At 44.3% G+C, this 27,607-nt stretch overlaps 1 protein-coding gene across 2 annotated transcripts in view; it reads right to left on the bottom strand.

Annotated features, from left to right (window-relative positions):
* Positions 1 to 26,193, bottom strand: part of DYNC1LI2 (dynein cytoplasmic 1 light intermediate chain 2) — a 37,136-nt gene extending 10,943 nt beyond the window's left edge. For both annotated transcript variants that reach the window (XR_004961094.1, XM_036274327.1), the window contains exons 1-12: positions 26,048 to 26,193; positions 25,846 to 25,919; positions 23,172 to 23,288; positions 15,682 to 15,912; positions 9,320 to 9,489; positions 7,802 to 7,895; positions 5,934 to 6,069; positions 3,737 to 3,848; positions 2,922 to 2,981; positions 2,093 to 2,134; positions 1,584 to 1,701; positions 645 to 761 (exon numbers count right to left, since the gene is read on the bottom strand). Coding sequence is in view for 1 of the 2 variants with exons in the window: in XM_036274327.1 (XP_036130220.1) it covers positions 645 to 761; positions 1,584 to 1,701; positions 2,093 to 2,134; positions 2,922 to 2,981; positions 3,737 to 3,848; positions 5,934 to 6,069; positions 7,802 to 7,895; positions 9,320 to 9,489; positions 15,682 to 15,912; positions 23,172 to 23,288; positions 25,846 to 25,919; positions 26,048 to 26,154 (1,378 nt within the window). In the remaining variant the exon portion in view is untranslated. The remainder of the gene's footprint in view (positions 1 to 644; positions 762 to 1,583; positions 1,702 to 2,092; positions 2,135 to 2,921; positions 2,982 to 3,736; positions 3,849 to 5,933; positions 6,070 to 7,801; positions 7,896 to 9,319; positions 9,490 to 15,681; positions 15,913 to 23,171; positions 23,289 to 25,845; positions 25,920 to 26,047) is intronic.
* Between the last annotated feature and the right edge of the window lie 1,414 nt (positions 26,194 to 27,607).

Genomic DNA, 27,607 nt, shown 5'->3' with positions numbered 1-27,607 from the left:
GCTCACAGCCTGGGCCACCAGACCAGATTCTGAGTCCCTAAAAACTCAGGAGTCCCTGAAGGCCCTAGCTGACCCGAGGATGAAGTGATTTCCTGATGACATCCTTTGATAAGAAAATACCAATTAGGGAAAACACTGTATTAACATTTCTTATAGGCAATGGGAAATTAAAAGCCAAGAACTTTTAAAATGGACTCAAGCTTCCAGGGAAAATGTGCAACTCCCAAGGAACTTGATTATTTGCTTCAAAGATTTCTAAGGCATAGACAGACTTGCCCTAATAACAGATGAAGGACAGATGAAGAGATGTGTGTGTGTGTGTGTGTGTGTGTGTGTGTGTGTGGCGGGGGGGATCATGGACAGTGTTCACAGACTCCAGCTCACAGCAAGACTGGGGGCAATAAACAATCTATGAAGCATCACAAAAAATTAAATTAATAAAATGTCAATGGTACATTCTAGACCATAACTTCCAATGGATAGAACTTCTACACCAGGGCATGTGTATAGTTTGTGACCTATGTCAACTCACCCAACAGTCAGTTCCTGAGAACCTGAAATGTACACAAATCCCACCTTAAATGTGCCCAGGAAACCTGCACAGTAATAAGTTAATTCATAGGTCTCTGAGAGTCCTTCAGTACCTGATTTCTTGGCTGTGTTCTGCACCCCACCAGCACCAGGACTTCCAGGAGAGCCTGTTTTTTTACTCAACAGACTGTTGAAGAAGCTGGCCAACACTCCTTCACTTGCTGCATTATCTAAGAAAACATTAGAAGAAAAAGTATCACACAAACTGGATGACTCAATTAAACAAACAAAACCTAGTTCTCAGCTTGGAATTATCCATTGGTGGCTATCATCTTCCTAGAATACTGAGCACATTCATCTACTATAATGCCTTATATACTGCCATTGCTGAAGTCAGTTACATACTAGCATGATTAGTAAATGGAAACCTGTTTAGATTTCCCACCTGTTTGGGGATACAACAGATAACCTGTGCTCCACATCATCTCCATGAGACAGTGATTTTCAAAGTTTTATAATCCCATAACACTCCAAAGCTGCTGTAAAAGCTCTTATTCAGAATAGAAGATAGCCATCAAACATGCAAGAATAAAATAAAATTTTGTTCTGAGGGTCTTATTGCAGCCAACATCTTTGGGTATTACTATGTTAGTGGGAAAAAAACTATTTCAACTAATAAGTAATTGAGCTTCACAAGAGAAGGGGGAAAAGTCCCATAATTCATAAATGGTTATAATACAAACATAATGAGAAACAAAACTAAGGACTCACATTTTAATGTGACTTCTTATGCTGTGTTCCCCTCCAAAGGAATCTGCACTGCCTAACGGAGGTCTTACACCAAGTCAGGTGCAAGGAACAGCAATTCCAACAAAGAAATTGGCCTTGGCCTCTGCCAACCATGAGCCCCTCCCTTTGGGAGATGGGATGTGGAAAGCAGTCTTTCTTGGGAAGTAAACAGCCCAGGCGCCATGTGTCTCTACCTACTAACGCAGCCCCCAAAGAGCTCAGGTTTAGGATTAAACCACTCTCCAGAGAGACAGGATACATACTTTTGATGTTTGGATCCGGCTTCTTTACTGAGGTGCCTGGGGAGGCACTAGGCACACTGGCTGGCCCTCCCCGGCCCTGAGTTCTTGGAGAGCCAGAGGGTCCTCTTGCAGGGGATTCCTAAGTCCAAAGCCAACTCAAGTCACATAGGCATAAAAATAATGGAAAATACATATTCCAAAAATAAAACCATGAATCTACAGGGTATTTTTCACAGTCTAGGAAAGGGGTAGGAGGACTGGGAGTTTGCTCCCAGCTCAGTCCCTTTTTAGACCTGTTTCTCCTGAGAGAAGAGGTATCAAGATAACAAAGTCTGTTCACTAGAATTCCCAGAGCAGCATTCCTTCTTCAGATAGAATTTCTGAGTTCCTACTATGTTCCTGCCATGACCCTTTGGGGAACCAAATTCCCTTTGAAAATACAAAAGGCCACATAAGTTCTCACAAATAATGGTATAAAGTTTGAAGACACCCACGACAATGGGCCTTGACCCTCTTTTTAAGGTACTCACGGAGGCTCTCGTAGGCGTGGCTGGCTGCTTGGCAAGGAGTGACTGCAAAGAGAGGGACACACTGGCCATTAACCAAGGCCTGCTGAGTGCACTGAAGGTCTGGAGAAACACTTCCAAGTATTCCACTAAAGGGCATCATTACGTCAAAGTATTCCACTAGAGGGCATCATTAACAACAACCAAGTCATAGGTTTTACATTCTAAATGCAAAAAACTTAAATTGAGCAGTTTGGTATGTGGTGAAAAAATATTCTCCAAGTAACCAGTTTGGAAGCAGAGGAAGCAAGGAGAGCACAGAAGGGAGGGACAGTTGGCAAAAGAACTGTCAACACCTCCTGCTGCCCTGCCTGCACCATCAAGCAGACCCATGACATGTCTAACAGTCCAAGTGAAACAGAAACGTAAGACTGAGTTTACATCCTGAACTGTCAGCTTGGGGAAGTTACTTTCCTCATCTACAAAATGGGTGTGTCAGCTTACCTGCCTTCATGCACAAGCCTGTGTGGGGCTATGTAAATAATAGAAGTGAGGTCAGGGCACTTGGTAAACTGTCAACTTGGGAAGTATTATGCAGAAAATCTACACTTCCAGACAAAAAGAGTACTGAAAAAGATAACTAAGCCCATCATGTAGAATCTGCAAGGCAGGCAGGGATCACCTGAGGCAGGTGGTCTAACCCCTACACTGAACCAATTCTAGACATGGAAGGAAATGAGACCTGCTGGCAACTCCTTTAGCAAGCTCTCTGATACCCACAACCTCCCTCTGGGGAACTGGCATTTAACTCTTGGGAAGGAAAGCCTCTGCTCTAGCCTCATGGTCTTCTTACCTGTTGCTTCATTAGGAATACCTGCTCATCTTCAGCTGCCAACTCCTTGTCATGGACCAGCTGTGATGGGAAGACACACACCCATTCATGGTCAGATATAAACACCACCCAAACTACTGTCAAAACTCACACTGAGCCCTGGCTGGTTTGGCTCAGCGGTTAGAGCATCCGCCTGCAGTCCGGAAAGACCCGGGTTTGGTTCCCGCTAAGGGCATGTACCTCGGTTGCAGTTTGTCCCCGGCCCTGGTTGGTCGTGCGGGTGGCAGCCACTCGATGTGATCCTTTCACATCGATGTTTCCCTCTCTCTCTCTCTCTCCCTCTCTCTCCCTCCCACTCTATCTGTACAAAAAATGGAAAGATGTCCTCGGGTGAGGATAAAAAAAAAATTCACACTGAGAATCTTCTGGGCAGAGTCCCTGTTGAGACTGTAGAGTTCTGTCTTTCTAGCCTAGCTCAGGCCCTGTGCCAAGAACAGCCTTGACATGTGGCCAAGTGACATTTTTAAAGTCTGGCAAGTTCTAAACACCTCCTAGGGGTAAGGGAATCAACTAACAGTAGTCCAGAGGCAGTGATGGCACTGTCAGGACTTAATGGGAAACTTCAACCCCACTCCATGTGGGCACTCCATTCATTCCCCACCACCTGAATCCATTTGCATAACACCAGACTATATCTAAAGATATTTTTTTAAAGGTCCTTAGATTATTCCTCCCATACCCCAGGATGGTTAATGTGTAAAACCTGATTCTTTATGGGTTTCTTTTCACATTAAAAAAAAAATACCTGCAACTCATAAAGTGACTGATTTGGGTACCTTTCTCACAGGAGGTTTCATGATAAAGTCTTCATATGCATCTTCTGGCTTCACAGTTGTGAAATTTTCATGTAAAATAGCTATTTTCTTTTCATTGTCCCAGCCAGCAGGTCTAAAGGCAGAGACAAGAATTGACTTGTTTTTCCTGGGGCTGCCTTACAGCATACAGAGCACATTCTAGGTTAGAGAGGACTCCTGGGTGAGTTCCTTTCCCACAAGATCTCGTCTGTAATTGCTGGGGTTGGCTTCTGAGTCTCAGAAAAGTCAAAATGTACAGCAGGTGTAACCAATCAGATCAACATTGCAGGTCCTGCTCCATACTGAGCTCATGGGGCCCAAGGCCTACGGAGCTAGAATGGGATCTTACCGACTACACATGCTGACCCACAGCAAGCATTCAGAGCCTTCCCACAACTACACTCAGAAGAACAAGGACACAATGGGGCCCTTTTCCGACAGAGCATACAGAAACCAGCATAGACAGAGCTCAGGATGGGAATGTTTCCCTTTGGCATGCAGACATCCCTCCTGTGAGTTGTTTCTCTGAGAACTCTTCTTTCTGACAACAGTTTCTTATGGATTGGTTCACTCATTTTACTGGTTTGGAAAGATCTACCCTGGAGCCAAGGGAAGCTACCAGGGCCCCAAACCGGAGAGACACAGAGTCCTTGAGGCTCCTACATGGATACCTCCCAGCTTGACATCACAGGGCAAGATGGCACCCAGGTTCCATTAAGTTAAGCCACAGCCCACTAGACTTACCTACAGGAGCAATTGTAACATCCTATATGACATAGTTTTGAACTCTAGAAGCTCTAAAAGATGGTGACTAATTGTTCTCACAGGCCTCTCATTTTCCATCCAATTCCTGCTCCATAGCTCTAAAACCAAGAAGGTGTTTAGCCAGGGCTCTTTACCCAAATCACTTTGCTGATGTCACCAGCTCCCAAAAAGGCAACTACCCACAGGACCAAAAGTGCAAAGGGACAAGGTGTAATCAAGATATCACCATGACCCATGCTGCCTTCAGAAGCTGCAAGATACTTCTCCACTCCAGACCAGACCCAAACCCAGCCAGTCTCCCTGTTCCTCCTGCACTGTGGGAACACATGTGATCTGGGCACTGTCTGACTCCAAAAACTGTGTATTTGTGCCACCTGACTGCTCTAGAAAATTCTCTGTAATCAATCTAAGCCTCTAGGCTTGCTATTGCAAGTAGCCCAAGTGAGGCTCTTTCTGAATGTTTAGGAGGCAATCTATTCAGTCCCGAGCTTTTGGCTTCCACACCGTCAGTCTTCTCATTGACTGCCCTTCCCGCTCCTCCATTCTTTCCGGCCCACACCATTTATCCTTCCAACATTGCCCCCTCTGCCTTCCTTCTGCACTGTTTCCACTATCCCACTACTTCCTTACCTTTCCCTGAATGTGTGTGTGTCTCTACAGTGCCATGTGCAGGGACCACCTCTCATTCATTTGTCTCTTCAGCATAGAACCCGGGCACCGAGGAGGTACTCAGTATATGCTGAATGAACTGTAATTTTTTTTAAGTCAAGAGGCTACCTAAGCCTAGAAACACCAATCTAATGGCATAAATCCTCTGAGAGACCATAGCCTCAACATTTATTTATGCATCCACAGTACTTATCCTTCTCCAGTGAGTGAAAGACACAAACTCGGGCAAAAAGGTATTCAAATCCCTGCCCAGAGCCCAGGAGCTCCCAAAATGTGAAATGCTGAAAACACAATAAGCAGGCAGTATAGCCAAAGACCATGTTGATACAAATGCCTGCTGATGAACAGAAAAACCAGATGGAAGCAGAAACATTCAGGATCCCCAAAGTGCCAATTCCCTCTACTTTAACTTCCTTCCCTAGCCAGTATTTTACCAAAGTAGCCAATAAGTGGGAAAAATTACTGGCTTCAGTTTGGCAATTTCCTCTCAATGAAGAAAGCCAGCACCCTGACCTCAAGCTACCAAATTCCCTGAAAATAAAGAATGTCAAGTAATCCGGAAAGGAGCAGAGAGGAAAACCTGGGTGCATCTACCACCTATGAGGTCCAGCTCAAGCACTTTGCCCCAAGGCATCAGAAAGCTGGCTGTAAAAGACAGAAGGCACCTTACTTGGAAAGATAAAATGTAAAGAGTAAATATACTATAAAGAAAATAGTTTGAAAGCATCACCTACAAAGAACTCACATAAAAACTGCATCCTTTTCCACAACTAAGGCAGCTGTGGTAAAGTGGAAACCATATGTTTTATGAACAATGTACTTATACAACAAGTCGAGGTTTTTCTCTTCCTTCACTGATGTGTAAATCAAAGCAGCTCCATCTGAGCAATGTTTAAGGAAAACCAATTCACTGCAGGAGACAAAAGCAAACATACACAAGCACAATCCTCACAGTACTACTCATAGGATGATCAGTTTTGGATTAATACATGATCAATAGAAAAGCATTAAAATTTTATTTTTTTATCCTCACCTGAGGACATTTTTGCATTTATCTTCAGGTAGAGTGGAAAAGAGAGAGGGAGGAAGAGAGAGAGAAACATCGACGTGAGAGAGACACATCGATTGGTTGCCACCCACACGACCCCAACTGGGGCCAGGGACGAACTGCAACCGAGGTACGTGCCCTTAGCAGGAACTGAACCCAGGACTCTCTAGTTTGCGGGCCGATGCTCTAACCACTGAGCAAAACCAGCCAAGATGAAAAGCATTAAAAATTTAAAAACTAAAAGGAATAATAGTAGCAGACAAACCACGTCAAAAGCATAAAACATGTTGATGCTAGTGGTGCTAGTGGGCCATGCAGTTCATTTTTAAACATGTAAACTTGTCTTCAGACCCATCAGATTGCTTCCTAGCAGTGAAGTTAATGGTTCTGAGGTAGCCCAGGAAAATATCCTCAGTATCCAAAGTACATACATATATTCTTTCCCAGGCAGATGTTCACATGTGATTAAGTTTACTACTAAGTACACCTTTTATGAGAGATGGGTACCTACATGTATCAGTAACCTCCACTGAGCTGGACAAGCTAAAGTGTCCAGGAAGTGATAGGAACATATCCCTCATTCCCACCCAAGGGTGTGGGACTATGGCACCAACTGCTATTGGATTTTTACAGAAACAGGACTCAAAAGAACTACAGACACAGGATATTTCTCATGGACAGCACAAAACACTTGTAGCATCTAAAACAGTATCATGGTGGGTAATTAACCTTTTCTGAAAAAAAAAAAGAGCAAACTTTAAAAAGATTTCCAAGATATAATAAAAGTAACTTGGTAATAAAACTATCACACATCAGCTTTATTCTTTTTTTTTTTTAATCCTCACCCAAGGACATTTTTCCATTTTTTGTTCAGATAGAATGGGGAGGAAGAGAAAGAGAGAAACATCCACGTGAAAGTGACACATCGAGTGGTTGCCACCCGCACGACCCAACCAGGGCCGGGGACAAACTGCAACCAAGGGACGTACCCTTAGCGGGAACCGAACCCGGGTCTTTCTGGACCGCAGGCCAACGCTCTACCACTGAGCCAAACCGGCCAGGGCATCAGCTTTATTTTTAAATATAAAAGCTTATCAAGTCCTGGCCGGTTTGGCTCAGTGGTTAGAGCGTCGGCCTGCGGTCCAGAGAGACCCGGGTTCGGTTCCCGCTAAGGGCACGTCCCTCGGTTGCAGTTTGTCCCCGGCCCTGGTTCGGTCGTGCGGGTGGCAGCCACTCGATGTGTCCCTTTCACGTCAATGTTTCTCTCTTTCTCTCCCTCTCACTCTATCTGAACAAAAAATGGAAAAATGTCCTCGGGTGAGGATAAATAAATAAATAAAAGCCTATCAAATGTACAGAATTAAAAATAAAAGTGATCAAATACAGGCACAAATTATTACGTCTCAAATTCCAACATAGTAAAATACACAACTAGTAAAAAGATGTATACAATATCTCCCTGGCAGAAGACTATTCTGGATTCAGGAAGTACTTTATCTCTTTGAAGATGCCCCATTTGGAGGGAAGCCTGGGCCCCCAGACCCTGAAATGTGCCCCAAGGATACACTGGAGGCAGAACCTCCGTAAATGTGACTGGATGAAGTCAAAGTGCTCGTCCCGGTAATCATGCTCTTTCTCCAAGACACTCACAGCATCACACTGCAGGGAAGACAGAAAGGGAAAGGAGTTATTTTTTTGTATTTCTGCCTGATGTGGATGAGAATAGCATCTTCTTCAGGTGTCCAAAAGAAGAAAGACACAGGCAAAGGTCCAAGTATTAATTAAATAGACAAGACTGAAAAGGAACTGAACGTTTTTGTCTTTTATCCTGGGCTTCAGTTTTTATATATGTAAAGTGGGAATGTAATAGCCCTGCTCACCTCACAGTTGTTTTAAGAATCAAAAAAGGTCACATCAGGAAACAGGCCCACTGGACATGGCTGTGCACTGACACTCCATAGGGCTCCATACACACAGGAGGATGAGAAGGTACACCCTGTAGCTGAGGGACATAGTGGCTCTGACTGGGAGTAAAGTACTTTTGAAATACAAAATGTTTTTAAAGCCTCTTCTTTTTATTTGGTAAGAAATACAACTTTGTTTCTCTATGACTGAACTTAAATTTCCATTCCCACTTCATCAGTCTACAGGGTAAGAGAAACTGAAATCTCGAGTTCCCTTCCTTCATTTTTTTTTAAATCCTCACCCAAGAAATTTTTTTTCCATTTTTATCTTCAGATAGAGTGGGGGAGAAAGAGGAAGAAATATCAACGAGAGAGAGACACAGTGACTGGTTGTCTCCCGCACAACCCCAACCAGGGCCAGGGACTGAACCACAACCGAGGTACGTGCCCTTGACCGGAATTGAACCCATGACTCTTTGGTCTGGGGGCCGATGCTCAACCACTGAGCCAAACTGGCCAGGGCCTTCCCCCCCCCCCCCAAATATGTTTTTCTTGATTTTTTAAAGAGAAAGGAAGGGTGAGAAATAGAAACACTGATGTGAGAGAAAAACATCAATTGGCTGCCTCTTGTATGCCACCTACTGGGGATCAAGCCCAAAACCCGGGTATGTGCCCTGACTGGGAATTGAACTGGAACCTCTCACTCCATGGGACGATGCTCAATCCACTGAGCCACACTGGCTGAGCTCCCTTCCTTCTTTTCCTAAGACTAGATTCCCTTCTGAAAATCATCTCAAGTCCAACAGACTTTAGACATCAAAGAAAGAATTCTGTTCTTTCATATATATTTTTTCAACATTAGTTTGGGCTAGATGAACTGGTTTATAGCCTTATGAAAACTGTTTTTATTTCTGAGTTTGAATCACTCAATAAAGTTGACAGGGCTCCACGGAGAGATTAACCTAGGCTATGAGCAAACTGAGTGATGTCATGTTTCTAGCAGCAATGTTTAAATGACAACATTTTCTATCATGACATATTCAATGTGCCTTAATGAATCCCAAATTAGCCCAACTCTCCTTTGGGAAAGACACCTAGTTAAAGCTTCCCAAAGTTTCTTTCAGATGGTGACTGTTCACTGGCCAAACCCAGCCAAATTTGCAGCTCCCTGGAACACACCTTTGTGCACACCACCAACACTGGGATCCCCAGATTATGAGTCAGCACGTTGTCACCAAGAGGCAGGGCAACATTTTCTTCGTCAGGACCCGAGGTCAGAGGCCCTCTTCTCTGTGGGGAACCTTGACAACCTTCTTCAGGTTCAATATAGTCTTGAAAATCTTTCACAACTACAGGTGAAAAAGGAAAAGAAAATTACACACACGAATACACACCAGCTTCAGAAAACTGAAAAAGCACAAAACGTAAAGAAACGTGACAAAGCCCGGCCGGTATGGCACAGTGGTTGAGTATCAACCCATGCACCAAGAGGATGCTGGTTTGATTACCGGTCAGGGCACATGCCCAGGTTGTGGGCCAAACCCCCAGTAGAGGGGCATGCAGGAGGTGACCAATCAATGTCTCTCTCTCCCTCTAACTCTCTCTCTCTCTCTAAAGATCAATAAAGGAAAAAACAAAAAAGAATGTGACAAACTTCATAATTGCATCCTATTGCATTATTAGGGATTTGGGGATAACGATGCAAAATGCCAATTCTGACATATTTCAGTCTGCACATTATCATCTCAGAGCAGCAAAAACATTCCCCTGGACATCTTCAATCATATCCAACTCTTAAGCAGATTTTTAAAAACTTTTAAGCATGTCCTGGCTGGTTTGGCTCAGCAGTTAGTGTTGGCCAGTGGACCAAAGAGTTGCAGGTTTGATTCCGGTCAAGGGCATGTTCCTTAGTTGTGGTTTGGAAGCAACCAGTCAATGTGTATGTCTCACATCAATATTTCTCTCTCTCTCTCTCTCTCTCTTCCTCTCCCTCCCACTCTATCTGAAGATAAGTAAAAAAATATCCTCAGGTGAGGATTTAATAAACAAACAAAAAACTTCTAAGGCTTCAATAGTTCCTACTATGAAAAGCCACTTTTCTTATATATCATACATTTTCAAAATACCAAAATAGTTTAACTGTGTTACTTCAACAGAGGTGACCACTAGAAATAGCTTATAACTTCTAAAATTCCTCAGAATCCTCATTAGAAATAATAAAACCATCTGAATTCCACAAGAACATGCTGTTTGCATAGAGATGAGGTATGTCCACGACTGAGGAGTGAGGATGCACCATCCCCATCACCTCATCATCTTCATTCTTGTGGACATGGCCTCATCTGTAGGAAGTCGAGTCACATACGCAGTGTTCAAGGACCTATTCTAACACAAGGGGTCAGTGGTACAACATCCACTTCTTGGAACATATAGTCACTACTTTGGCCAAGGGTGCAAAGCCACAGGAGGACCTTCAAGTAAACACAAAGCCCACGTACCTACAATTTGTTATGGGTGCTTCAAGGCTCACTTGTCAGGCCAGAGAATAAGGACATGATGGTTAAAGCTACTCAGAGCCAGAGGAACACACAGGCATACCCTTCTATGCCCAATAGGACAAAAGGGCCAAAAGCCCTTTTACTCTCATCCACAACATGTTCACTAAGAAAATGCAAAAAGCTGGATTAAAGAGAACCTAGAGAAAGATACATATATTCCCACCACCCCCAAAAGGTTTCAAACATTTTAAAACAACGAGTTTTGCCTGGCTGGTATAGCTCAGTGGACTGAGGTCCCTGTTCGACTCTTGGTCAGGGTACATGCCCGGGTTGCAGGCTCGATCCCCACTGGGCGGGGTGGTGGGGGTAGTGCAGGAGGCAGCCAGTCGACGTAGTTCTCTCACGTCAATGTTTCTATCTCTCTCCCTTCCTTTCTCTCTAAAAAATTTAAAACGAGTTTTAATTTACAAAAATTCTAGGTTATCATTATGTAAGCCTCTAAAATTATCTGGAAGCACACTGTCTTTCGTGTAATACTGGGCAAAATGAAAAACACCAACTAAGCCCTAAAGTGCAGATACAATAACATTTCATCTCTATAAGCTCTCCTTAATTAATATAGTTTCATTACCAATATAAACAATCTACTCAAGAGATTTGTACTGCATTTTGGACAAAAACAGGATTTTCTGATGAACTTATTATTAGCATGGATGTTGAAGGATCCTAATGAAATCAAAGGTTCTCATATTTTCTCTTTAAAACCATTTTATCAAATCTCCAAATCAATGAAAAATACAATGGTCTGTCTAGGTAATATCAATAACTGTCGCCCTGGCCGGTTTGGTTCAGCGGTTAGAGCGTCAGCCTGCGGTACAGAGAGACCAGGGTTCAGTTCCCGCTAAGGGCATATAACTCGGTTGCAGTTTGTCTCCGGCCCTGGTTGGGTTGTGTGGGTGGCAACCACTCGATGTGTCCCTTTCACGTCGATGTTTCTCTCTCTCTCTCTCTCTCTCCCCCTCCCACTCTACCTGAACAAAAAATGGAAAAATGTCCTCAGGTGAGGATAAAAAATTAAAAAATAACTGTCCAAGAACACATGAAGCACCCAATCAGAGCTTTTCCAAGATGGTAAGCAAGGCAGGGGCAGGGCAGCTGTGACAGTCTGCTACACAAACCTCCACCCAGTGTGTTGCATAAACCCTGCTGGTATTCTACATATACCATGATGCGAAAATGGTTGGGAAGCCCTGGGTTGGACTATTCATTCTCTAAAGGAATGACTTAATTATGGCTGTCCAACAACAGGAGGAAATGCACAGTATTTTTTTTTTTTTTAATCCTCACCCGAGGACATTCTTCCATATTTTATTCAGATAGAGTGGGAGGGAGGGAGAGAGAGAGAGAGAGAAACATCGATGTGAAAGGGACACATTGAGTGGTTGCCACCCGCACAACCCAACCAGGGCCAGGGACAAACTGCAACCAAGGTACGTGCCTTTAGCGGAAACCGAACCCGGGTCTCTCTGGACCACAGCCCAACGCTCTAACTGCTGAGCCAAACTGGCCAGGGCTTATTATTATTTTTTTAATTGATTTTTTAGAGAGAGAGAGAGAGAGAGAAACTTCGATGTCAGAGAGAAACATTGATCAGCTGCCTCCTACATGTCCCCTACTAGGGATTGAACCAGGACCTCTCAGTCCATGGGACAACGCTCAATCCACTAAGCAACACCAGCTAGGCCCCACATGTTATTAATAACAGCACTTCAGGAAACAAACTGGAAGGCAGAGCAAATGTTTATAACAAAGGGTAAAAAGGAAGGATAAAAACAGTGAAAATTATGTAATTTGGATAATAGAATGTGCATTTCCCTTAGGGTAACTACACACTACAATATTAACAATTTTTCTCCAGATGGAGGGATGGCCAGTATTTCACAGCAGGGGCCTTGGCCCACCTGGGGCTCCTCTTTAGCATCAGATGGGGAGTACGTGTGGCAAGATCAAAGTGTGTCCTACTCTAGATGCTGCCCCTTCTTTCTCACTTTTTCCCTCCTACTTCACCTTATTGATCATCCAATGGTCCCACAATCCTACCACAGATAGCATCTAACCTTTTTCCTCTACTCAATAAGCAACCGAACCCCAGGCAAAAAGCAGGAAAGACAAGACTAATCTACACACAAGCACCATCTTCTGGTGGCTCTGGGGGTTGCTCTGCCCTCCCCTAACTCAGATGGATCCTGGAGTCAAATAGCTGCCACAGGTTCAAGACCAATGGGGAACCTAATCTTGAAAGAGTATGGCTGGTCATGGAACAGTTTTCCAAACTCAGCAGACTGGAGACTGGTGTTGGATTGGAAAGTAGGTTGGGTGACAACCCTTTACTCATTCAATACAATACAACATGTAGGAGGCAGCTGATCAATGTTTCTCTCTGACATCGAAGTTTCTCTCTCTCTCTCTCTCTCTAAAAAATCATTATGAGTGCCATCATTAATCTGGAAAGCATGAGTCCTCTGAATGAAAGGATAGCCAACTGCTTTATTAAAATGTAATCTAAAACAAGCAGTAACAAAGGCACTTCTTCAACATACAATATCTCAGAGGAAGGGTGGTGAAAACAAGAAGTCCTCAGAAGGCTGACCAGTCATGAAGCATGGATGCCTCCCAGCAACTGCTAGTTTCCCTTCAGTGTCCATGCTCCTCTTCTTCCTTATAAATGAATCGAATCCTGATACTTATAACACATGGGCACACAGACTACATTTCCAAGACTCCTTGGAAAGATAGGAATGTGCCCTTTAGCCCTTCTTTCCTCTTCCTCCATCCTATCTGGAATTAGGGATGTGAATGCTAGAGCTCTAGTTGTCAAGAGGAACAGAACTACACCCTAGAAATGACAGAGCCAAAAGAAACCAGGGTCCTTGATTTATCTTCTCAGAGTTGCTTTCCAGGCCTGAACTGCCTACCACTGGATTTCATTTACATGAGAGAAATAAACCTCAGTCTTGTTTAAGCCACTGTTATTTTGGATTTTGTGTCACATGCAGCTGAATCTAATCCTAAGTGACAGACATCAATGACCAAGAATACAAAATTCAGTGTGTCATAGGAACACAAGCTTCCAAGGAGCAGGCATCTAGTCTGGTGTATGCATCCCCAACACCTAGAAACAGACCCGATACAAGGCAGACACTTGCCCTGTCTGGGAAGGAACAACAACCTTGGCTCAATCTCTTTTGTTTTTTTCCCGTTTTAACAAATCTTTACAAGGTTATAACTCTAAGCAAACAGGTTCAGAAACTGAAATCATCAGTGTATTAACCCATTAATCTAGGTACAATGCTAAATGTACAGTGAAAGGAAAACTGCTCTTCAGCCTCAGAATTAGTCTGAGTTGTCTTTAGAATCTCTATTTCAGAGGGTAAAGAGGCATTATCTAGAAAGGTCAGTGGCTGAAGACAGATAAGCTGAGCTGTGTAACAATCACTGCAGCACACGTGTGGGTGACCTGGGAAACACATACACACAGCAAATCAAAGATTATATATATGTAAAACTCCCTGTTTAAGCTAATGTGGGGCAGAAGCAAGTTATGACAAGAAGATACACAGCAAGAAATTTCATTTGAAAAGTGTATCAAAATTTCTGAACCCTCTGCCAGTAAGTGTGAAGATCTTGTGTGCCACTCCCCAGAAGCCCTCATTAATTCACTCAAGGGAATGATGTCACCCTGTGGAAATAAACCAAGCTGGGCCAAGCCAGCCCTGGCCAAGGACTGCTGCTGTGGCAGCCACAACTCCAGCCCCCGCCCCTCCCATTTCCCTGGCAAGTGGACAGAAGTTGATGTAACTGCACAGAAGCAAAGGAAAAGAAAAACAATCTTCTGAACCACACTTGGGGGTGGGAATCCTTTATTTTTAAAGTTCTTTGTTCTCAAAAGGACTGGGATATCCTTAGTCTTAAAACAGCCTTTCATTTTAATGACAAAAAAATGTCCTTCCCATTTTTTTTTTTTTTGTAAACAAAAGTGCTGGATCCCAAAATGAACTAAGGTAGGAGCTGAAAGACTTGTCTTTTGTAGGATTTCCTTTTTTTAAATCCTTACCGGAGGACATTTTTGCATTTTATCTTGAGATATAGAGTGGGAAAGAAAGAGAAAGAGAGAGAAACATCAATGTGAGAGACACACATCAAGTGGTTGCCACCCACACAACGCCAACCAGGGCCGGGACAAACTGCAACCGAGGTACATGCCCTTAGCGGGAACCAAACCCGCGCCTCTCTGGTCCTTGGGCCGACGCTCTAACTGCTGAACCAAAGTGTCCAGGGCTGTAGGATTTCCTTTAAAACCACCACCAAGAGGGTCCATAGAGCCTCAATGAAATCCCAGGAAATGGATTCAAGCTGCAAAGACCACAGTAAGTCTCCATACCAACTGATGCTAACTCTATAGGCAGAGAGTAAGAGAAAAGCAAAAGGATGCACTAAACTAATTACATTTTTGGGGGGAATGGGAAACGCTTATTTTAAAAGAGAACCAATGCAAAATATTGGTTCATTAATATTCTTCAACTGTGACACTTGATAAAAAACTGGTTTGAAAACTTTTGATTACTGAATTTACAGGAGTAACTCTGAAATAAATGGTGCAAACAAAACAAACACTCTGCAAGGGAAGCTTTGTAGCTTCTTGACACTGAAAAGAAAGGTGGGTGGAACCGTCCAAAGAGACTACTAAATTTTCTCCTTAGGGAAATCTTAGCCCTGGCCCGTTTGGCTCAGCGGTTAGAGCGTTGGCCTGCGGTCCGGAGAGAACCGGGTTCGGTTCCCGCTAAAGGACATGTACCTCGGTTGCAGTTTGTCCCCGGCCCTGGTTGGGTCATGCGGGTGGCAGCCGCTCGATGTGTCCCTTTCATGTCGATGTTTCTCTCTCTCTCTCTCTTCCTTCCACTCTATCTGAACAAAAAATGAAAAAATGTCCTCGGGTGAGGCAAAAAATATTAATAATAAAAAAGAAAATCTTATTTTACTTACACTTCCGTTCCAACTCCCTCATTTCTTCTGGTGGAATTTTCATTTTATCAATGTGCTCACGTAAAACACTAGCCCATTTCTGTAGAGATTCCATCACAGCCCAAGGCCTAGACATGTCTGCAACAAAAATGACCAGGGTCTCCGGCAAGGATTCAGCAGAAACTGCAAACTTCAGCAGGCCTTTGTGGTATAGGTCTCCATCCAGAATCCACACATTACAGCGTGTGTGATCTAAGAAAAGAAGTTAAGCTAAGTTACTACCTGACAACGACCATCAGTACAGCTGAAAGAGCCACATGAGAAAAAAATGGAAGGTGACAGCCACAAAATTCCATACAGAACACAAACAGAAATCTTTTTATATATTTATTTATTTATTTTTTATCCTCACCTGAGAACATTTTTCCATTTTTTGTTCAGATAGAGTGGAAGGAAGAGAGAGAGAGAGAGAGAGAAGCATCGACGTGAAAGGGACACATCAAGTGGCTGCCACCCGCATGACCAACCAGGGCCGGGGACAAACTGCAACTGAGGTACGTGCCCTTAGCAGGAACCAAACCCGGGTCTCTCTGGACTGCAGGCCGACGCTCTAACCGCTAAGCCAAAACTAAGCCAAACCGGCCAAGGCACAAACCAAAATCTTAACCAGAAAGGGACCAAATACTCAGTGAACAGCAACCCTTGGTCAAGGCGCCTGATAATCTGTCTAAACTTTAAACGTATTTATTAATTTTTAAAAATTTATTTATTGATTTCAGAGAGAGGAAAGGAGAGGGAGAAAAAGATAGAAACATCAATTAGCTGCCCCCTGCTCACCCCCTACTGGGGATCGAGCCCGAAATTGGGGCATGTGCAGTGACCGGGAATCAAACCGCTGGCCTCCTGGAGCATGGGACAACACTCAACCAACTAAGCCACACCAGCCAGTCAAATTTTAAACTTTCTACACTACCGTAACATAATATATCCACATATTTAAAACATTCCAGCAATATCTAAAGAGTAAAATCAAGGACACTTTAGCTTTTAAGAAGAATCAAAAAAGCCCTGGTCAGTTTGGCTCAGCGGTTGAAGCATCGTCCTGCGAACCAAAGAGTCTCAGGTTGGATTCCAGTCAAAGGCAAGTTCCTTGGTTGTGATTCGGTCCCCAGCTCTGGTTGGAGTCGTTCAAGAGGCAACCAATCAATGTGTCTCTATCACATTGATGTCTCTCTCTCTCTCTCTCTCTCTCCCCCTTCCTCCTTCCCTCCCACTCTATCGAAAAATAAATGGGAAAATATCCTCAGGCGAGGATTTAAAAAAAAACAAAACCCCAAACTAAAAAGAGCCCAGCCAGTGTGGCTCAGTGGATTGAGCATCATCCCATGGACTGAGAGGTCCCAGTTCCCAGTCAGGGCACACACCCAGGTTTCATGCTTAATCCCCAGCAGGGAGCATGCAGGAGGCAGCCAATGGATGTTTCTCTGTCACATTGACGTTTCTTTCTCTCTCTTCCTTAAAAAAAATAAATAAAAATTATTTTTAAAAAATAAGTCATTATTTATATAAATTAAGATGTGAATTACTGGATACCTGACCATTTAAGGAATAACAATTATTTTTGATACAATAATATGTTTTTTTTTCCTTAATCTTTATCTTTTAGACATACATATGGAAGTATTCACAGGTGTAATGATATGCCTGAAATGTGCTTCATAATAATCCAATCTGGAATGAAAGGAGAAGAGAGTGTGAGAATAGTCTAAATAAAATTCGTCAACAACTAGTAACTATTGAAGACAGATGATAGATACATCAGGGTGCATACTAGTCTTATGTTGTGTACCGTTTTGGTTTTCCATTAATAAAAAGTTAAAAACATTCCTATAGTCCTGGCTGGTTTGGCTCAGCAGTTAGAGCATCGGCCGGCAGACGAGAGTCACAGGTTAGATTCTGGTCAAGGGCACATACCTTGGTTGCAGTTCATCCCGGGCCCTGGTCGGGGTCGTGCAGGAAGTAACCAGTCGATCTGTCTCTCTCTCACATCGATGTTTCTCTCTTTCTCCCTCTCTCCCTCCCTCCTACTCTACCTGAAGATAAATAGAAAAATATCCTCAGGTGAGGATTAAGAAAAAAAAACATTCACACCAATATGCAAGTGCTGACATTTAATAAAATGTGGTTCCAAAATCAGAACTGGATGACCAAACTATAGAAGATAATTCTCCAAATTAATAATATATCTAAAAAAAATTCTTGTCATTGTTTTTTAAGAATTTTTTTTTTTTTTTTTACAAAAGTACTTTGAGGAAGAACTCCTACATCAAATATGCCATTAGCCCTGGCCAGAGTGGCTCAGTAGTTAAAAGTGTCAGCCCACATACCAAAGGGTTGAGGGTTCGATTCCTGGTCAAGGGCATGTACCTGGGTTGCAGGTTTGATCCCTGTCCTTGGTTGGGGCGCATGTAGGAGGCAACCAATTGATGTGCCTCTCTCACATCAATGTTTCTGGTTTTTTGTTTCTTTCTCTCTTTCTCTCTCTCTCTCCTCCCTCCTTCTCTTCCACTCTCTCTCTGAAAATCAATGGAAAAAATATCAAATGATTAAAAATATATATTTATGTCATTAAACTTATCTCCCAATAAATTACAACATACACTTAAAAAATCTGTTTGCTATTAGCTACCTTTTTTATATAATCAACATACTGTAAAAAATTTATTTTCATGACTTTATTTAAACAATATAATGTATCTACATCTAGCTGCACTTTCAAAACTAACACATTTTAAAAATTTTATTTTTCAATTACAATTTACATGCAATATTGTTTTGTATTACTTCAGGTGTATCAAAATTCTAACACATTTAAAATTTTTTTTTTAATCCTCACCCAAGGACATTTTTCAATATTTTGTTGAGATAGAGTGGGAGGAAGAGAGAGAGAAACATTGATGTGAAAGGGACACATCGAGTGGCTGCCACCCACACGACCCAACCAGGTCCGGGGACAAACTGCAACCGAGGTACATGCCCTTAGCGGGAACCGAACCTGGGTCTCTTCTGGACCGCAGGCCGACGATCTAACTGTTGAGCCAAACCGGCCAGGGCTAACACATTTTATTTATTCATTTTTCTTTATTGAAGGGAGAGACAGAAATATTGATGAAAGAGATCATCAATTGGCCACCTTCTGCATGCCCCTACTGGGGATCAGGACAACCTGGGCATGTGCCCTGACCAGGAATCGAATCGGTGACGTCTTGGCGCATGGGTCGACACTCAACCATTGAGCCACACCGGCCAGGCAAAACCCTAATACATTTCAGATAGCAGTTTTGGTTTGGTTTCTGTGAATTCCTTCAAAAACACTGCTCTGTGCCTAAAGCCCACAGATTTTAATGCCTACCCCTTACCAGGCACAGTCCTTTTTTCGCCCTGTCTTCCCACTGCCCACTATACACAACTCACCCATAGGCATGGAGATCACTCACACCATATGTGGAGTTAAATGAGTGTCCCCAACCCTGAAGGCAGTGGTCCTTTGACATGTCATGCCCTACCACAAACCAAAAACAAGCTAGAGACTATTTTCAACACCTGGGTGACTACCTATAGAATATTATAATACAGTCACACCACACACAAAATAAATAAATAAATAACCACAGGTTCAAAGAGAAACAAATAGGTGGCCTAGAAAAAACCCATATGTCCTGGCCGGTTTCTCAGTGGTTAGAGCACTGGCCTACAGACCAGAGAGTCACAGGTTCAATTCGGGTCAAGGGAATGTACCTCAGTTGCAGTTCGGTCCCCGGTCAGGGCCATGTGGAAGGCAACCAATCGATGCCCCTCCCCCATCTCTCTCCCTCACACTATATCTGAAGTTAAATGGAAAAATATCCTTGGGTGAGGATTAAAAAAAAGAAAAAGAAAAAACCCATAAATGCAGAGACCAAAAAGTTTATAAGGAATCTGAAATAAAGTTAACATGTACTTCAACTAAAAGGCAAATGAATATGGTTAATATGTTTTGGCATGAAATTTGCTTACGCCATCTTGAAGAGGCTACAGAGAGTCACAGAGTATCTATCTACACAGTGTTTTTCAAAAGGGCACTATAACCACCACTGTGTCTTAAGCACTCAGCTACATGTGACACATGCCACTTCTTCTTCTGTCAACCTACAATATGTAACATTACCCAATTCAAAAAATTAAGAAATCGCCCTGGCCAGTTTGGCTCAGCAGTTAGAGCGTTGGCCGGCAGTCTGGAGAGACCCGGGTTCGGTTCCTGCTAAGGGCACGTACCTCGGCTGCAGTTTGTCCCTAGACCTGGTTGGGTCGTGCGGGTGGCAGCCACTCGATGTGTCCCTTTCACATCAATGTTTCCCTCTCTCTCTCCCTCACTCTCCCTCCCACTCTATCTGAACAAAAAATGGAAAAATGTCCTTGGGTGAGGATAAAAAAACAATTAAGAAACTGAGGTGCAGAGTGAGAGTGGTTCAGTCAGTCACAACTAGTGACTACAGGAGTGGGATACTGAATCAATCCTGTGTGGATCCAAAGCCCAAGTTCTTTTCACAATAACCATGCTGCCCGACAAAGAAAAGAAGCAAAAGACTAGGCCTGGCTCAGTGGCCTAAGTCCCAGCTCTACCCACGAAGACTCAGTAGGCCTAGATGGGTACCTGAATGCCTCTGTCCTTTTTACACAAGGAGAATGCTCAGCACCGGGTCTACCTCCTACCTTTCTTTCACATTCTTCAGGGAATTTTCAGTATGGCAAAGGAAGCTAGGGGAGGAGGAATAGGAATAAAATCCCTAGAGTTTTAAGATGACCACTAAGTTACTATCAATACAATGCAAGTCTCCAAGCTTTAACAAAAAATTCTTACCCATGGCCCTCTGAATAATGACTCTTAAAGACTGAAGAATCAGCCCTGGCCAGTTTGGTTCCGCAGTTAGAGCGTCGGCCTATGGTTTGGAGAGACCAGGGTTCGGTTCCCGCTAAGGGCATGTACCCCAGTTGCAGTGTGTCCCCGGCCCGGTCGGTCATGCGGGTGGCAGCCACTCGATGTGTCCCTTTCATGTCAATGTTTCTCTCTCTCTTTCTCTTCCTCTCTCTCCCTCCTACTCTATCTGAACAAAAAACGGAAAAACGTTCTCAGGTAAGGATAAAAAAAAAAGATTGAAGAATCATTATGCTGGAAAGGACCTGGGACCAGCTTCTTCATTTTAGCAATAAGTAAATAGGGGACCAGAGGTGGTGGGATCTGCGCTCTTATAGAATCACCCTTACATCATGATCCTTACTGTTTAAACGGGTAAAGGAAAACATAAAGAAAGTAACTCATGAATATATTTCATCCTTACACTACATACCTTTCCTACAAATAAAAAAACCTAAACAATGCCCTGGCCAGTTTGGCTCAGCAGTTAGAGCGTCGGCCTGCAGTCCAGAGAGACCTGGGTTCGGTTCCCGTTAAGGGCATGTACCTCGGTTGCAGTTTGTCCCTGGCCCTGGTTGGGTCGTGCGGGTGGCAGCCACTAGATACGTAGCTTTCACGTCGCTGTTTCTCTCCTTCCCTCCCTCCCTCTCCCTCTCTCTTCCTCTCTCTCTCTCTCTTCCCCACTCCCGCTCTATCTGAACAAAAAATGTCCTCGGGTGAGGATTTAAAAAAAAAAAAAGACCTAAACAAAAATAATTATTTTAGAGCCATTCGAGATCTAACATAAAGCCCCAAAAAAAGTTTATAAAGGAGGCTACCAAGTAATGGTAACCCAAAACCCAAACTAACCCAGCTCATAATTATACTTGTAAGCAAGAATTGTAAAATGATATCTAATCCTTATAAGAGTACATACCATGCACTATTAATCATTCCAACTACTCTGTAGGTAGAAACTATTATTATCTATATTCTTATTATCACCTCTGAACCTCTATTCCTTCCACTGAAAGAAACACAGAAAATTAGCATTTTTACACTGTCACCAAGAGACTCCGCAAAGTCTCCTGTGAATATCTCTTGAGCTGTTACACTCTGAATCACACCAATTTCAGATTCTCCACTAGAACGAGGCAGAGTTAACAATGGTGCCCAGATCAATCTGCCATGTGTTTCTCTCATAGAAAAGTCCAGAGCTTTTTTTAAAAATATGTTTTTATTGATTTTTTAGAGAGAGAGAGAAACATCGATGTGAGAGAGACATCGATTGGTTGCCTCCTGCACCCCCCATTATGAGGATCCAGCCCGCAACCCTGGCATGTGCTCTGACCAGGAATTGAACTGGGACCTCTCAGTCCATGGGACAACACTCAATCCACTGAGCCACACCAGCCGGGCAGTCCAGAACTTTTAAAAACATCTTCCTTATTACTTTCAGTATCTCCTTTTAAGTGGGGGTTACCCAGAACAGCAGCTGACAGCCCCACTCCCTATTTTCGTTAACATACTCTAAAATGGAAAGTGAGTACACCCTAGCCAAGGGTATATGTATCTGTGTTGCAGGTTTGATTCCCAACCCCAGTCATAGCATGTACGGGAGGCAACCAATTGATGTATCTCCCTCACATTGATGTCGTGCCCCACCCCATCGCTTCCACTCTCAAAAATCAATGGAAAAATATCCCTAGGTGAGGATTCACATTTAAAAAAAAAAAAAAAAAAAGTGAGTCAAGTCCTATAAAGACATACACTTTATCTATTCCCCTGTGATTTGTTCTCTTAGAACTGTGGACCCCAAGAAAGAAGATACCTACTAAGAAGGGTTCCTGGTGGCTAACTGGGCTCAATGAAAAACAAAACAAAAACAGAGCCTAGCAGCCATTTCTGTATAGGGACCTCTCATGCAAACCACACTTCAGAAGGAAGCCTACACCAAGTTGCCTGCCTCCTACACTGAACTGCCTTCCTGCCATCTGAGCCAACCCTTATAAAGAAGTTCCTAGAATCCTATCTAAACCAGTAGGACCAAGATTTTCGCAGTACAATAGGAGCTACATAGCTACATCCCCATCAGCATCTTCACGACCAATCAGGGACTGGGGTCAGGGACTTCTGGCTATATAAGTCAGCTCCCCTCTGGCTCAGGAAGTGCACTTTCCCTTTTTACTGAAGACAGAGAACTGAAGATGTCTCACTACAGCAGAGTAGAACAAACAGAAGCAGGTGGAACAGAGCAGAGCTGCCTACCGGAAATGAGACCTCACCCCAGGGCCTCCTCAAAGCCAAGCAGTCATGCTGCTTCATAACTGAGATGTAATGCTATTAAGTTGTTCCAAAGCCATGCTATATCACAACTGAGCTGTTTGGCACTAAATAAAGTTTCCTTCTTCACCACACCCCAAATTGAGAATTCCTGTTGGTGTTGAATTTGCACCAACGACCACTGGTTGACAGAACTAAACAGAATACTGAATATGCCTGGCCACATTTCAGGAGCTGCAAACAAGGAGTCAGAGACCTGCATTCAACCCTTATCATGGACCAATGCTTCACTCACCATCTCGGTCCTCATCATGGATGCTGAGGTAGAGATACTCTAGGCCTCTTCCTTTTTTGCCATGCTCAGCTCCTTGTAGTTTAGACATGAGGGTTGTTTTACCAGAACCATCTTCACCTACAAATAATGGATAAAAGAAGACAAAGTGTACTACTTATTGTAGGCAAGGATGGAGAGTCTTGACATTCACACTAAGAACAACTAAGAAACCCTGGCTGGTTTGGCTCAGCAGTAAGAGCATCAGCCCACAGATCAAAGGTTGTGGGTTCGATTTCTGGTCAAGGGAGGGTGCCTGGGTTGCAGGTTCAATCCCTGGCCATAGTCAGAGTCATGTGTGAGGCAGCCAATCGATGTGTCTCTCACATCGACGTTTTTGTCTGTTTGTTTCTCTCTCTCCCTCCCTCTCTCCCTCCCACTCTATCAGTGGAAAAAATATCCTCAGGTGAGGATTAACAAAAACAAATATAACTAAGAATTTCCTGCAAAGCCTGCTATTGAGGTCTCCCCCCTGCATTCATACACAAAGCAGGCTTTGCTGTAAAAGTGGTTGGTGTGGTGAGGGAGTGATAAAGGCAGCAAATTCCAAAATCGAAAAAGACATTCTACTGCATTCAGTTGTCCTTAATTCACAAGGGAAAGACTAAAGCTGGTCCACGGGCCCTACGTACAATTTATAAGACATGCATTTGGAGAAATGAAAGTAAACGGTGGAGCTGGTTTCTCACAAAATAAACATTTACCACAAAAAAGGCAAGAAATCTTCAAAATATAATTAACTTTAAAACCCAGGAACTCTTCTCTCTCTGTCTCTTCCTCTCTCTCCCTCCTGCTCTATCTGAACAAAAATGGAAAAATGTCCTTGGGTGAGGATTAAAAAAAAAAAACCCAGGAACTCTGAACTAAAAAAGTCTGATCCTGCCTAGCTGGTGTAGCTCAGTGGTTGAGCATCAACCCATGCACCAAGAGGTTGCTAGTTCAATTCCCAGTCAGGGCACATGCCCAGGTTGTGGGCCTGGTCCCCAGTGGGGGGCATGCGGGAGGCAGCCGGTCAATGTTCTCTCTCATGGATGTTTCTAGCTCTCTCCCTCTCCCTTCCTATATCTCTAAAAATCAGTGAAAAATAAAAACAAAGAAAAATCTCATCCTGCCTCACAATCATGATGAATGGAAGCTATTATTTACTTTTGATTTTAGCACATCTCTTTTCATAAGCATCTTGAAGGCTAGGAAACTAATGAGAATAATTACAGACCTAAGCAAAACTCTTAAACACAATCTCAGTAATTATCAAGCACTTCCTCATCCCCCTCCAAAAAACAAACCTTAAACGCTAAGAACTACCACCACCACCAAGTAATATCACCCGCCACCCCCTGGGATTTAAATAATATGGATTTACAGAATATGAGAACTGAAAGGCATTCCACAGATCAAAGGTCTCCTTCCCCATCCCCAAAGCCACTACCTTACTCAGGCTCTCCACATCCCATTTGGATCATGGGGTACCCAGAAGGTACTACCTATCAGCCTGACTTCAGTACCTGCTCATTTTGAACCACCTGCCACTCAGCTGCCAGAATTCCCTTTCTACAACACAAATCTATTCCCTAGTACAATGGTTATCACCTAAAGAAGACCATCTGCTCCACTCCTCAAAGTGATTCCCATGAGGATTAGGGAATGGAGATGAAATAAAAGGCCCCTTAACAATCAGGGGCTTTCAGGGAAAAAGCATCAACTCTTCAGTCTTCTACAATCTGCCCCCAACATACCTCAGTAGTCATCTTCTACAAGGAACTTCTGGCAGCTTCCAAACCCCCAAAACCTTCCTGTCACTTCTGTGTTTCTGAAAGCACTACCCCTGCATGTTGACACTTATCCTTCATAACTCTTGACCCCCAAAATCACCCTTTCAAAACAACACCAAGCAGTGTGATGCTCCCACAATAATCTGCCTAGTCCTAGGTGGTATCATACAATCACCAACACAATCTCTGTCTCTCCTCAGAGATTTTTGTGTAGTGTCTGATGGGTGTCTGTGTTGTCCCAGTGCTCAACCTACAGGCCCCACTCAACAAAAGGGTTTGTCCTATGAAGGAAACTCCCCCACTTGTATGAGGATACTGAAACCAGAGACGTTTAAAGGACTTAATCCAGGTAACCCAGCAGTGATGGCTGAAGTAAGGTAGTAAAAGTCCCTTGGTGAAGACTCCAAGGTCTTTGCAGAGTCCCTTCAACTGCTCATAAAAATCGAGGAGTGGCTCCTGTGTCATCTCCCTTAAAGCCCCAACCCAAGTTACCTAGTTCCCCCACTTCCTCCACCTAACCTTCTCATCTACTCACTCCCCTCTCCACGCCCACATTTGGTGAACTTCGAAGTTGTGAACGCAAGGAGTCAGAAACATTTAAAGCAAGGCTAATGTTGCGGCCAAGTGACTAAAGAATGTACCAACGATCCCATGCCAGCATCACTGGGCTCTCCAAAAGGGGCAACACCCCAACCTCAGGCGTGGTGGACCTGGGCACTCTCCGGCTGTCCAGCCTGGGTCTTCCAGCCATCGGGCGAGGCAGGGTGCTGGCAGGCAGCAGGGGAGAGGAAGGCTGGGATCTGTGAGAGGTTCGCCCACCTCGCCCACCCCGGCTCCCCGGGCAACGCCCCGCCGCCAGCTCTCACCGAAGACTAGGATGTTCTTGCCGGACGGCAGCTTGGACCTGGCGCGGGTGGACACCTCGCTCAGGATCGAGGACCTGTGGCGACAACGGCAAAGCGGTCAGCCTCGGGGCCAGCCGATAGTCCGGCCCAGACCCGCCAGCTCCCCGCCCGGTCGCGCCCTCCCCGGCCCCGCCGACGCAGCTTGGCCGCCTCGTGGTCTCACCATAGGCTCTGGCCTTCCTCTTCCTCACTGGTCAGGTCGCCAGCGGCCGCCACCGCGGGCCCGTTGGGGCCCAGCAGCACCTTCTTCTCCACCCCCACCGGCGCCATCTTGCCAACTGCAGCCACAAAGAGGGCCCTCCCCCGGGCCCGGTGAGGACCCGCAAGGACCCTGGCCGGGACACGCGCCGCGCGCCGCCCGCAGTCTCCTTCGCCGCAGGGTCCGCGTCGCCGGCGCACTCCGCCTGGAACGCGCTGTCCTCAGGTTCTCACAAGATCATGAGGCTGCTTTGCCGGTAGGAGGCAGGGGCAATCAGGCGGCAGCCGAGGCAGCCATGCACAGGGAGGTGGCGACGGGAGCGGGAGCCACCGGAACTAGGCGCGCTGGCGGCCTCTGCTGGCAGAGAGGCGCAATGGCACCCCGCCCCGGGTTTTCAGTGCTAGTGGCTCCCACTGCGTGGTTGGGAGCGAGGCAGGTAGATCTACAGAAGCGAAGAGCTCAGTCTTTGGACCGAGACTAACACATAGCACCACTTATCTAGCTCTTTCTATGTGCCAGAGTCACATTATCTTCGTGAATCGTATCTAACCCGTTCACAGATGAGAAACCTGCCCCAAAACATAATGCTTCCAATCTTACCCACTGATCTTAACCTCTTATCTCCCGAGTTTTGCCTAATCCTAATGAAGACCTGCATTGAAAGAAGGGCCTTAAATTAGAACTCCAAATTCTCCTAAATATACCTTCTTTCACCTCCTCTTTCATTGACCCTATTAAGATTGTGTGGCGGAAAAAAAAAAAAAAAAAAAGATTGTAAGGTTGGTCTTGACCACACTGACAATACACTTGAGTTTACTAAAGTTTTTAAAAAGATTGTCAGGAAGCCACCAGCATTTGATGCCAAAAAGAGGCAGCTTGAAGTTCCTTTCTTGGGGAGCAGTGGAGGAAGACACAGGGAAGGGATAGGGAAGAGAAAGAGGAACAAAGAGGAAAATGGAAGAAAAGGAAAGAAAAAAATACATTTTGCATATCAAGTTTAAATTTAGATGTGGCCATCACCTGAGGGCTCTTGCTATATCTTCTGTAGAAACAGGCCCACTTTACAAGGCATTTCTAAATATCACAAGGAAGTGGGATTTGGCTTCAGAAAAACAGCACATATATGGGTTTCAGACAAGTAGGATTCTGATCCTCGCTCTTCCAAGTGGACTACAGGATCCAACAAATGGACAAATCTGCCAACCTGAACATAAAGTTCAAAAGGGACAATGGGAGTGAAAACCCATCAAGAGTTACACCTCAGGGAGTCTGGGAAGAACAGGCAAAGTGTTGTAAGTCATAAAAGGGCAAGCAGTGTCTGACTTTTCACAGGACAGAGGATGAAGCTGAAAACTACAGGCCAGCCCTGGCCAGTTTGGCTCAGCGGTTAGAGCATCGGCCTGCGGTCCAGAGAGACCCAGGTTCGGTTCCCGCTAGGGGCGCGTACCTCGTTTGCAGTTTGTCCCTGGCCCTGGTTGGTCATGCGGGTGGCAGCCACTCGATGTGTCCCTTTCACGTCAACGT

The sequence above is a fragment of the Molossus molossus genome, unplaced genomic scaffold (genome assembly GCF_014108415.1).
Source record: "Molossus molossus isolate mMolMol1 unplaced genomic scaffold, mMolMol1.p scaffold_m16_p_21, whole genome shotgun sequence".
Lineage (NCBI taxonomy): Eukaryota > Metazoa > Chordata > Mammalia > Chiroptera > Molossidae > Molossus > Molossus molossus.
The sequence above is the reverse complement of the archived record's forward strand: the minus strand, read 5'-3'. Positions and strand labels throughout refer to the sequence as shown.